Consider the following 13286-nt stretch of genomic DNA (forward strand, 5'->3'; position numbering starts at 1 on the left):
TTGTTTCATGAAAAAGTAACAATTGCCGATTGCTGGCCATGTTGTTAGTCATGAATTGCTGGCCATGTTGTTAACACCAGTCTTCTAGCAGCAGTATTGTGAATTGCATGTCATTTCGTACCTTGCTTGTTTCTCCAAGCTCCAGCTACTGCTGTAGAGATGCTCAGATAAGATACCTAGTGAACTCAAATTATGTATGAACCAAGTGATGACACATTTCGTGTGCCACACTGTAGTATGCTCCCTGATAAGGGTCTCACTTGGTAACCATGGCAAAACACAATGTGTGAGTATAAGCAACATGGGAGGTAACAGTAATTCATTCATTCTCCACCTCCTGCAGTCACAAATTTGTAACATATTTTTGTGGATTTTGCCATTCACTGTGTTAAAAATATAGTACTATTCCCAATGCTGCAAACCATCAATAAAGATAATAAGGATGACAGTTGCCAGCAGTAAAATTAAAATAGCTAATATGATTTTCAGTATTCCTATATTGTTCCACAATAACAGCACATAACTTCATGGTGAAAGTTTTTTGTGTGTGACTATGTCACTGTCAAATGCCCAGTAGTTGGGAGAAGTACAGCCAAAAATTTCAAGTTCAAAAGTAGGTCGTAATCACAAAGTCCTCCATCTTCAAGAATTAATCTGTAATGATACCAAAAAATGTATTCCATAACACTTTTATAATTACACTTGGAACCAGTATCTTGAGACTATCTCCTGTGCCACTGGACACTGTATGCAGCATGTTGGTGTCACTAAGTTTCATTTTTGATGAAGGATGCTGACAATACTGACTAACTGATAGTGTCACAGAGAAGTCCCGCCATCACAAGAACAAGTTTTAATTACATTTGAAAATTGTTGCATTAATGTTAAACCTACTGACACATTATGTTTGTAAATACTACTTGATGGCCAACATCATTGAAGCATCATTTTATGTCAGTTTTTTCATAAAGCATAAATCGTGGGAAGATAATACATATGTTGATGTAAAAGGGTGGGATATAAATTGTGGACACAGAACATTTGATGGAAACAATTAAAAAATGTCATAAATGATGGGATATTCAAGGAATGTAAAAGAGGGGTTATACTGTTCTCCTAAGCTTCAAAACACTGCTGCACGACAATTACAAGAGATGCAGGAACACAAATCAGTCAATACAGAATCCCTTTGAAGCTTAACACTTTACAGGTGGTCAACACAGATGTCTTGTGTTATGAGGGCAACATCAACACAGTACTGTAACTCTTGGCATGCATACCCAAACATGTCATGGCCACTATCAATGACTCAAGTAATGCCCATCCACCACCCATCCTAAATCACACAATCTTTGACATAACACAGAAGAGAAAATGACAGAAGGGAGAGAGCCTACAGTTAAGTAAAGTGACCACAGACAATATTAAAGAAGATAAACATCATGGTAAGAAGCACATACAATTTACTAATGCACTACTCAAACACTCAGACGATCACAGACATTTCAACAAAAATGATATGAAACATCTTAATGTTGAGTGATACCAATATGTAGTAGCATTCATGTTTTATTTTGTCTGTTGGTACTTTGGTGTGACGTGTTGAAGAGATCTGCAGTGACAGGCTATAATTCTCTCTTATTTAGTGAATTTAAGGACGCAAAGGTACACTTGGTTAACCTGTTTCCACCTTTACACAATACTACTGCCTACAGATGAATCCAAGGGTGTTTCAAGAAAAATCTGAGCCTTTTGATAAACTGATGACTGTTCCTTTTGTTGGTTTGAAACAAGAACAATCATAGCCTTGAAACCATAATAAATTTCATTATTATATTGGAAGTAAAACACAGTTCTGGAAGTACCTTAAATAGCCACACTCAGCTATTCTGCAAGATTTCATCATATTATCTGAGAGGTGTGACTTACGTGCATGTATCTGTCTCTAAAAAATTATGGGTTCTCTGCATATACCAATATAATGGTTCTCTTTATTGTGCTGCTTCTCATTGCCAGATTTGTCCAGTTTTTAGAAAAGACTGCTAACTCTTAAACCATATATATTATTGCTATCTTTTTTATGATCACTATTATGTAAAGAATACAATCCACATTTTAATTAACATATTCTCTTCATTCCAGTTGCATAGTTCTCGTTGGATCTAATTACACTTTTTAACCAATGCCACCCAAGAAAAACCAACAATTAACATGTAATTATTGTTAAAAAAAATTAATAACACCTACACAGCATCATGGACATTGTCCTTTCAAGAGCTCTGGCCAGTGCGGCTGACAATTGTGGCCAGTTTATGATACACAGCAAACAAATCCAAGACATCCATGACACTTTCCAATGCTTTTAAAAGACAACTAAAAATATTATTTAATAATCCATTAAAGGCACAGTGAAATTAGACATTACCCGTGACTGCCTCAGAAACAGGAATATGAATGCTTGCATGAAGAAAATTTGGGACATTGCCCCCATGCAAATAGTACACTTTAGAATGATTCTGTCAGTTAACTTAAACATTACATCAAGTTCACATATTAAGGTGCCATCAAGGGAAAAAAGGAATCATTACTATACACCCACTCTATGAAGAACGTGTGACCCAGCTAAGGGGATCTTGAGAGGTATCAAATGTTTTTTGGGATGCTGCCAAATTTAACAAGCCTGCAAAATTACGTTTACTGCTTCTAATTTCAACACACAAGACTAATTCAACTTTCCAATGATAATAAACTACATTTTATTTCTGCTACCTTATACAAAGACATATTAAACATAGTCTGCACTGTGAAAGTGGTGGAAATCACAAAACAGACACCAATGGCCGATGTCATTCAACTTCCATCAGCCACCCATGGAATAGAAATTTAAGAAACTTTTATTTTATTTCAATCTAAAGTAATGAACATGCAGGGTGGCGACTCAAAACTTGGGGAGGGGGAATGTCCCTGAGACTTCCAGGTATGGAGAGGAAGATGTCATAAGCAGCTCTTAAGAAAAATTAAGAGCGAGCAAGGGGGGGGGACCCACAATCACTTTTCTTTCCTCTTGGTTGTAGTTTAACTGCAGTTTTTAAACAATGATGATTTATATGGACTAATTTCAAGTCATGATGGATAGTGGCACAAATAATCAATACATACTGGTTATAAACTTTAATCTTTATTAAATATAAACACTGAACAGTTACTCACAATGTAAACAAAATTTGGCTTCACAGCTGGATCAGCAGAATCATCTGCAGAAGTCTTCGGCAGATCAGTTCTTGGAGCTGATGACTTTGGAGAGTCCTCATCCGATATACTAAGCATAATATCATCAACATACTTCTTCCTTTGAGTATTTCGAGCAGATCGGCGTTTCTATTAAACAAACAAGTCAACACTGTAGAGTAAAACACACCACTCATGTCATAAAGCAAAACAGGTAATTCACCGTGTATACTAAAGTGCACTACTTGCAACAAAAAACCATCTAAAATTCTTAAACAGAATGCAGGAAACCTGTTGTACCAAGAATAATTTAAATCTAAATGCCATTTCGATACATCAGATAAGGTTCTATCTAGTACATATCAACGTAACAAGTACAGCCCGTCCCAGGAGGATGGATCAGCAGTATTCATGGGTATGACAGAAAAGATCATTTGAAGCAAAAATAGTCTAATAAACATGAGCTCTAAAATGCGCATGTTAAGAATTATGAGCATCTGTTCAGTAGAAGAGATGTGTTTCACATCAATGGTAGGCAATGAAAACCTTGTAACTCCATCTGTCTGTAAGAACTCTTAATTCCAGTACCAGTAACTCCATAACCAAAGAGTACATGGACTTCTCCAATCTGGCAACAACTAGGCCTCTACAATACAGTTAAACACGTAGCAACTTTCTATATCACTTTGTATTATTTTTTAAGAAACAATTTTTTCTTCACCTGCAAAAACTTAAACGGTGTTATGGCATTTTCCTCACCTACTGTTTGTCCATACTACCATCTCTCAAAACATCCAGAGCAAGGTAACTGCAGTAGAAGCGATTTGTATCACAGTATCAAAGACGAAGAAGTGCTTATAGCTCTTAAGGTATGGAGTTTAAAGCCCATATTTACTAGACTTTTTTTGTTTCATATGGCTGTTCCTTTCATATCGCTGAATATTTACCATGACCACGACATCGCTGTTAACTGTGAAAAATCTGTTTCCCAAGGTGAGTGAATATACACAGCTGAGCCTTAACAAGCAGCTCCAACTTCAAAATTTGGTCATTTTTAAAATATTTAACTATGAATATTCTGTTTTTACGATCCTCCAAGCAGAAGGTGAAAGTGAACACTGTAACCAATATCAATTCAACAACGAACTACAAATACTACAACTCTAGAATTAATATAGAAATGGTGAAATAAAGTAACAATGAGGGGACAGAACACATTGTTGTGAACTTTATTCAGCAACTTCTGAGCAATCCAGAATTGTTCAAAGAGGTTGTAATTAATTAGTGGTGACACATGTATGTATCAATATGACATTTATATGCCAGTCATAACACCAATAGTTCCATAAAGAGCAGAGCCAAAATAAGATTGATAGGTTTGACAGAAATTTGCTCATTGCATCCATCACACAGTAAATGAATATTACCAACTAGTTGATGCCATTTACGTGAAGCAATTTTAGTAACATGTTCAGATTTTATAGCCAAACTGTTCACAGCAATAGCACAACACTGCAACAGCTCACACTTCACTCATTGTATGTGAATTTCTTTTTTAACAAAAATCAACGCCTTACCAAGCTTTAGCATTTGAATTTGTCAAACACAGCTCAGGAAATAGGAAGAAATTGCACGGAGCTGACAGCTGCATTTGGTTACACTGAATATGTAAGGGCAGAATCACAGAAATAGTCAAATACACTATGTGATCAACAGTATCTGCACACCCCTAAAAACATATGTTTTTCATATTAGATGCATTGCTGCCACCGACTGCCAGGTACTCCATATCAGTGACCTCAGTAGCCATTAGACATTGTGAGAGCAGAATGGGATGGACTTCGAATGTCGTCAGGTGATTGGGTGTCACATTTATTGTATATCTGTACACGAGATTTGCAAACTCTTAAACATCCCTAGGTCCACTGTTGCCAATGTGATAGTGAAGTGGAAATGTGAAGGGACACACAGCACAAAATCGTACAGGCCGAACTTCTGTTGGCTGAAGGAGACCGCTGACAGTTTAAGAGGGTCATAATGTGTAATAGGGAGACATCTATCAAGACCACCACACAGGAATTCGAAACTGCATCACAATCCACTGCAAGTACTCCGACAGTTAGGCGGGAGATGAGAAAACTTTGATTTCATGGTCGAGCGGCTGCTCTTAAGCCACATATCACACCGGTAAATGCAAAACGACACCTCGCGTGGTGTAAGGAGTGTAAAAATTGGATGACTGAACAATGGCAAAATGTTGTGTGGTTGACGAATCACAGTACACAATGTGGCGATCCATTGGCAGGGTGTGGGTATGGCAAACACCCACAATGTGGGGATCCATTGGCAGGGTGTGGGTATGGCAAACACCCACAATGTGGGGATCCATTGGCAGGGTGTGGGTATGGCGAACACCCACAATGTGGGGATCCATTGGCAGGGTGTGGGTATGGCGAACACCCACAATGTGGGGATCCATTGGCAGGGTGTGGGTATGGCGAACACCCACAATGTGGGGATCCATTGGCAGGGTGTGGGTATGGCGAACACCCACAATGTGGGGATCCATTGGCAGGGTGTGGGTATGGCGAACACCCACAATGTGGGGATCCATTGGCAGGGTGTGGGTATGGTGAATGCCCCGTGAATGTAATCTACCACGGTGTGTAGCGCCAACAGTAAAATTCAGAGGCAGTGGTGTTCCAGTGTGGTCATGTTTTGCACGGACGGGTATTTCACACCTTCTTGTTTTGCATGGCACTATCACAGCACAGGCCTACATTGATGTTTTAAGCATCTTCTTGCTTCCCACTGTTTAAGAGCAATTCGGGGATGGTAACTGCATCTTTAAACACTATCGAGTACAGAGTCCTGACCTGAATATCGTAGAACACCTTTGGGATGTTTTGGAATGCCAAATTCACGCCAGGCCTCACTGACTGACATCGATACCTCTCCTCGGTGCAGCAGTCTGAAGGATGGGCTGCTATTCCCCAAGAAACCTTCCAGCACAAGACTGAACGCATGCCTGTGAAAGTGGAAGCTGTCATTGAGGCTAAGGGTGGGTCAACACCATACTGAATTCCAGCATTACCGATGGAGGGTGCCACGAACTTTCAAGTCATTTTCAACCAGATGTTCAGATACTTTTGATCACATAGTGTACCATACTAATTATTGCATTCAAGAAGACAGGAACAAGCACTGGCCCACATTCTTGTGGAATCTTTTGAATGTAAGAAAATTGATGAGTAATTAACGAATTTTCCAAAATCAATAAAGCTTTTAATTCTCAGAAAAACTAACTTTCATTTATATTGCGTGTAAAACATATGAAGCTTAATTAAAGAAACAACAATTCTGAAGGGAACACAACATTTCAAATTCTGTTAATCCAGTCACAACAAATGATGAATTATTGTTACATGGAGTTGCTGTGGAATTTCTATCACATCATGAACTCTGCTAGCAAATGCATGCCTCGTATGAATGAATGGAATTCACTTTCTAGCTAATAACTGGCTCTAAAATGTATTCTAAAACAAAGCATAAACCATGTTTGTTAAGTTGTAGCTGAACTTAGGAAACAAAGTGAAAAACTAACACATGCAATATCAACCTCAGAACTAACACTGCTCAGCAATTGCTAGAGAAGGCACAGCTATCTGAGTTCTCTGTTTGCAAATGAGCATCAGCAGGGACCAACCCTATGAGGCTTCAAAGCAAAAACGTGAGCTTATTGACTAATGCACATGACCCAACTAGAAGAGAGAGTCAAAAATGTTTGTTTTGCACTACTCAAGAGGGAAAAAATTGAAAAGAAAAGGCAGTCCAGAAAGTGTGGTGGTACTCAGCAATTGAAAGACTGTTTCTAGGAGTACTACAAAAAGGTATTATACTAGCTGATATGCAAAAACAATCATACTACCTGGTATGTATTAAATGTCACAGCAACTAGTACATTATCTAAATATGATCTCACTGTGTTAAGTTGAAATGAAAAACAGAATTCGTTTATCGTTTAGCATTTCGAACACATTAGAGCGCCCTCTTCTGGAACACGGGGAGAGAGTTCCCAAACCAAAACCACCCAGTAAATTAATGACGAGGGCCATTGTGCCAGACTGCATGGATGTAGTTTTTAGACGGTTTTCCACATTCACTTAGGTAAATATTGAGATGGTTTCCACACGTCACCTCAGTCACACAATGCACCAACACTTTGAAGACAATGTCACATCTGGCCAAGTATGCAAAGTCCGGCTCCAGCTGCCGGAGACTGGTTATGGGGCTGAGAGCTGGGTTTGTGTGTGTGTGTGTGTGTGTGTGTGTGTGTGTGTGTGTGTGGGGGGGGGGGGGGGGGGGGGGGGGGGGGGGGACTATTTTCGACAAAGCCTTGTTGGCCAAAAACTCACTTTTTAACAGTCTTTTTGTTCTGCCTACCTGTGACTCAGCATCTACATCTACATCTACATCTACATGACTACTCTGCAATTCACATTTAAGTGCTTGGCAGAGGGTTCATCGAACCACAATCATACTATCTCTCTACTATTCCACTCCCGAACAGCGAGCGGGAAAAACGAACACCTAAACCTTTCTGTTCGAGCTCTGATTTCTCTTATTTTATTTTGATGATCATTCCTACCTATGTAGGTTGGGCTCAACAAAATATTTTCGCATTCGGAAGAGAAAGTTGGTGACTGAAATTTCGTAAAAAGGTCTCGCCGCGACGAAAAACGTCTATGCTGTAATGACTTCCATCCCAACTCGTGTATCATATCTGCCACACTCTCTCCCCTATAACGCGAAAATACAAAACGAGCTGCCCTTCTTTGCACCCTCTCGATGTCCTCCGTCAATCCCACCTGGTAAGGATCCCACACCGCGCAGCAATATTCTAACAGAGGAAGAACGAGTGTAGTGTAAGCTGTCTCTTTAGTGGACTTGTTGCATCTTCTAAGTGTCCTGCCAATGAAACGCAACCTTTGGCTCGCCTTCCCGACAATATTATCTATGTGGTCCTTCCAACTGAAGTTGTTTGTAATTTTAACACCCAGGTACTTAGTTGAATTGACAGCCTTGAGAATTGTACTATTTATCGAGTAATCGAATTCCAACGGATTTCTTTTGGAACTCATGTGGATCATCTCACACTTTTCGTTATTTAGCGTCAACTGCCACCTGACACACCATACAGCAATCTTTTCTAAATCGCTTTGCAGCTGATACTGGTCTTCGGATGACCTTACTAGACGGTAAATTACAGCATCATCTGCGAACAACCTAAGAGAACTGCTGTATAGTGAATAGCACCTATGTTTTTCAATGTTATTACATTTGAGCAAGTACAGAAGAGACAGACAAAAGAGTAGGATCGGTTCTCTATGAAATTTAACATACCAGACCTGACCCAACCCATCACTGGCCGCATATACAGTGGAAGGAATGAAGAAAAGAAGGAAATATGTTGATTAAAACTTCTGAAACTGTAAGTGATTGCATGTAAGTTAAGGAATATAACTGGAGATTACATCTCACTGACAAAGCTCATTAACTGAAGGAGCTACACATGTGTGCTGGAGGATGGAATGTTACTGTGAGGTTGGACTGGGAGCAGAAGAGGGAATAAAGGCAGATAGCAGACGGGGATAGCGAAGCCGGTGCCAATGTTTCAGGTAGTAGTAGGGAGAAAACTTAAGTATCTGTCAAACAGGTAGGTTTCCCATGCACTTGGCAGTCAAGTGAGACATCGAGTTTTCTACACATTTCCACACGAAGTAAGGGCAGCACACTGTTCTTTTCAATTTCCACTGTGACTTGGGTATGGCATGCTGTTGACTGAGATGGTGGAAGTTAAGCAGTTCCTACTCACCAAGTGGCCGGATAACGAAGGTGATACGCATTCTGAAGTCAGCATTAAGCATGCAATGAAGATCACTTTAGCACTGGTTCTTCAAATGCCTACATAGATGTCTGCTGCATCTAGCAAGAGTGCACAAACCATAACTATCTGTTCATCATTGTGCAAGCAGTAAATGTATCACTCCGATGAAGGTCACTTGCAACAGTGACAACATTAATTTAAGAATATGTTGATGTGATCATATGCCCAGAAAGATTTGGTTGAAGGTGATTAGAACCATGGAAGCACGCACGCACGCACGCACGCACGCACGCACACACACACACACACACGTTAGGCAAGCTTTCGGAGCCAGTGGCTCAATCTTCCTACAGAAGGGCTGAAGGGGAAGGAAGACGGGTGAAAAAAGGAATGGAATGGAGAGGTTTAGAAAAAGGGGCAGAGTGTGGAAAATCAACCAGACCCCATGTCAGGGAAGACTAACTGGAGAGGATGAAAAGGAAACACTGGTTGCTGGGGACTACATTGGACGAGATTTGAAAACCTGAGACTTTAAAGGTGAAAGACAGGGAAATATGCAAGACTGAGATCACTGTTAAAGCATCATGCAACAATTAATTAGAATGAAAATCAAAGTGGATTGCATGGAACACAGAGGTGGGAGGGGGATGACTAAAAATAGGCAAGTCAGAAAATCAAAGATGCAGAAACTAAAACGTAGTAAAGAAACAAGCAGTTATTGTGAAGAAATGCTGATACAGAAGAAATTAACATAAATAAAAACCAGGTGGGTGGTGAGAAAGGAGGACATGTTGTAGCACTAGATCCCATCAACAGAGTTCTGAGAAACTGGTGTCTGGAGGGGGGGGGGGAGAATCCAGGTGGCATGCGTGATGAAACATGCAACAAAGTCACGATTGTCAGGTTGTAGAGCATGTTTTGCAACAGGATATCTTGTGTTGCTGGCATCCATCCTCTGCCGATGCCCATTCATCCTAACTGATAACTTGATGGTAGTCATGCCAATGTAAAACGCTGAACATTGTTTACATAACAGCTGGTATATGACGTGTCATTTCTCTTTGATAGTATATGTTTTGTCAGTTACGGGGCTTGTATAGATGGTTGCAGAAGACTGCTCAAGGCATCTTGCAACAGGGATAGTCACAGGGGTAGGAGCCAAAGGGTAAGGAGATGGGTGCAGGAGCAGCACAGGATCTGACAAGGATATTGCAGAGATTGGGAGGGCAATTGTTTCTATATTGTAGTTTCCCCCATACAAAGAAAGGAGCAAGCAAGTAATATTAGTATCAACACCACCTACCTCCAAAACGTCAGTCAACACCACCTACCTCCAAAACGTCAGTCAACACCACCTACCTCCAAAACGTCAGTCAACACCACCTACCTCCAAAACGTCAGTCAACACCACCTACCTCCAAAACGTCAGTCAACACCACCTACCTCCAAAACGTCAGTCAACACCACCTACCTCCAAAACGTCAGTCAACACCACCTACCTCCAAAACGTCAGTCAACACCACCTACCTCCAAAACGTCAGTCAACACCACCTACCTCCAAAACGTCAGTCAACACCACCTACCTCCAAAACGTCAGTCAACACCACCTACCTCCAAAACGTCAGTCAACACCACCTACCTCCAAAACGTCAGTCAACACCACCTACCTCCAAAACGTCAGTCAACACCACCTACCTCCAAAACGTCAGTCAACACCACCTACCTCCAAAACGTCAGTCAACACCACCTACCTACAAAACGTCAGTCAACACCACCTACCTACAAAACGTCAGTCAACACCACCTACCTACAAAACGTCAGTCAACACCACCTACCTACAAAACGTCAGTCAACACCACCTACCTCCAAAACGTCAGTCAACACCACCTACCTCCAAAACGTCAGTCAACACCACCTACCTCCAAAACGTCAGTCAACACCACCTACCTCCAAAACGTCAGTCAACACCACCTACCTCCAAAACGCCAGTCAACACCACCTACCTCCAAAACGCCAGTCAACACCACCTACCTCCAAAACGTCAGTCAACACCACCTACCTCCAAAACGTCAGTCAACACCACCTACCTACAAAACGTCAGTCAACACCACCTACCTACAAAACGTCAGTCAACACCACCTACCTACAAAACGTCAGTCAACACCACCTACCTACAAAACGTCAGTCAACACCACCTACCTACAAAACGTCAGTCAACACCACCTACCTACAAAACGTCAGTCAACACCACCTACCTCCAAAACGTCAGTCAACACCACCTACCTCCAAAACGTCAGTCAACACCACCTACCTCCAAAACGTCAGTCAACACCACCTACCTCCAAAACGTCAGTCAACACCACCTACCTCCAAAACGTCAGTCAACACCACCTACCTCCAAAACGTCAGTCAACACCACCTACCTCCAAAACGTCAGTCAACACCACCTACCTCCAAAACGTCAGTCAACACCACCTACCTCCAAAACGTCAGTCAACACCACCTACCTCCAAAACGTCAGTCAACACCACCTACCTCCAAAACGTCAGTCAACACCACCTACCTCCAAAACGTCAGTCAACACCACCTACCTCCAAAACGTCAGTCAACACCACCTACCTCCAAAACGTCAGTCAACACCACCTACCTCCAAAACGTCAGTCAACACCACCTACCTCCAAAACGTCAGTCAACACCACCTACCTCCAAAACGTCAGTCAACACCACCTACCTACAAAACGTCAGTCAACACCACCTACCTACAAAATGTCAGTCTAAATTCTGCAGCCATTTTCACAACCAACTTTTGTCCTTTACAATGCTTCAAAAGTTACAGCCATTAGCAATCACTATTTATCAATGAATCACACTCCCCTAATGCAAATTAAGGAAGGTCAAACTAACATTCCCTCAGCATAAAAGTTGGCGCACTCTATCAAATCTGACAAGTACAAAAAATGATATCTGGCATGGGCTTGTTTAAAGAATTATCCTAGCTTTTCTTCTCAGTGGTTTCAGAAAATAACCTGAAATCTAAATGGGGCTGAGATTTTAATGAGTTTCCTTTCAAATAAGAGTCTTAATGGCTGTTTTCTTGGCATCCCAGTAGAGAATGTGCTTTATGGGATATTTATTGCCATTTGACTGCCACATGACAACCACACAAAAGTGAGATATTAAGTTGAAATATGCTCCACAGATGAGGTATTCAAATAGGCAGGTACTGATGATATTATCCCCATACATCTTTCAGTTACATAATACTTTAATAATATATATGGTTGAACTATCTTTCCAGGGGTACATTACAGGACAAAAACTTGAGAAATGTCTTCAGAAGTTAATGTCCCTCTTTTGTATATCAAATGAAAGATGTTGGAAGTACGTTTCTACATTCATTTTCTTCAGTTATTTTAGACAGCTAGAGTTGTCTCACATATCAATGTGGTTAAAATATAACCAATTTTAGCCACTATGCTTTTCTATTCAGCACAAACTGAATAGTTTGTTAAGAAATATCTGAAAGCTATGGTTAAGACAATGAAACTTGTAGAGTTGGCAGCACAGATAATTAGACACTGATGTCAAATGGTGATGGTAACATCTAGTACACCAAGTTTAATGCCAGGTGAAAACGTTTAAGTTCTGACCCAAAATTTCTCAAATACCTTAAAAAATCTCCCCATGTCTGTTATTACAAATTCAACACTAAATAGGATATTTGAGAGTATAGTGAAATAATTAATAATTTGAAGGTAGCAAAGTATTCTTGTAATCTGTTTTGTTTATTTTAACGTAATTTACTTCAGATTCCACGAAAGCTGATCTGAATAGGATGGATTCTGTCTAGAAACAGTTACTGCACTAATTTGATTAAACTACTTAGTGGCATGGAGAGCTGCATCAAACCAGTCTCAGGACTGAAGACAACAACAACAACAACAACAACAACAACAACAACTTAGTGGCATAAGAAACATAACACTACAAATTCCAAAATTTGTTCTGCCATTATCTATATTAGCACTTCTACACTGAACAGCCAAAGAAACTGGTACACCTGCCTCATATTGTATAGGGTCCCCGCGAGCACTGCGAGCAAGCAGTAGTGCCCTAATACAATGTGGCATGGACTCAACTAATGTCTGAAGTAGTGCTGGAGGGAACTGAC

The 13286-nt window shown here is 40.6% G+C and overlaps 1 protein-coding gene and 1 long non-coding RNA gene across 2 annotated transcripts in view; both read right to left on the reverse strand.

Moving 5' to 3' along the window:
- LOC126337009 (chromodomain-helicase-DNA-binding protein 7) overlaps nt 1-13286 on the reverse strand; it is a gene marked incomplete at its 3' end in the record, with an annotated part of 254459 nt that overhangs the window by 167932 nt on the left and 73241 nt on the right. Inside the window, 1 exon segment of the mRNA XM_050001259.1 lies at nt 3211-3378. Within this exon segment, the coding sequence (XP_049857216.1) occupies nt 3211-3378 (168 nt within the window).
- LOC126337010 (uncharacterized) lies at nt 10848-12971 on the reverse strand. The gene is made up of 3 exons (XR_007565031.1): nt 11843-12971; nt 11199-11366; nt 10848-10974 (listed from the first exon to the last, which is right to left on the reverse strand). It is a non-coding gene; the product is annotated as an uncharacterized LOC126337010 (long non-coding RNA).

This window comes from Schistocerca gregaria, chromosome 2, assembly GCF_023897955.1.
Source record: "Schistocerca gregaria isolate iqSchGreg1 chromosome 2, iqSchGreg1.2, whole genome shotgun sequence".
NCBI classification, from domain to species: Eukaryota; Metazoa; Arthropoda; class Insecta; order Orthoptera; family Acrididae; genus Schistocerca; species Schistocerca gregaria.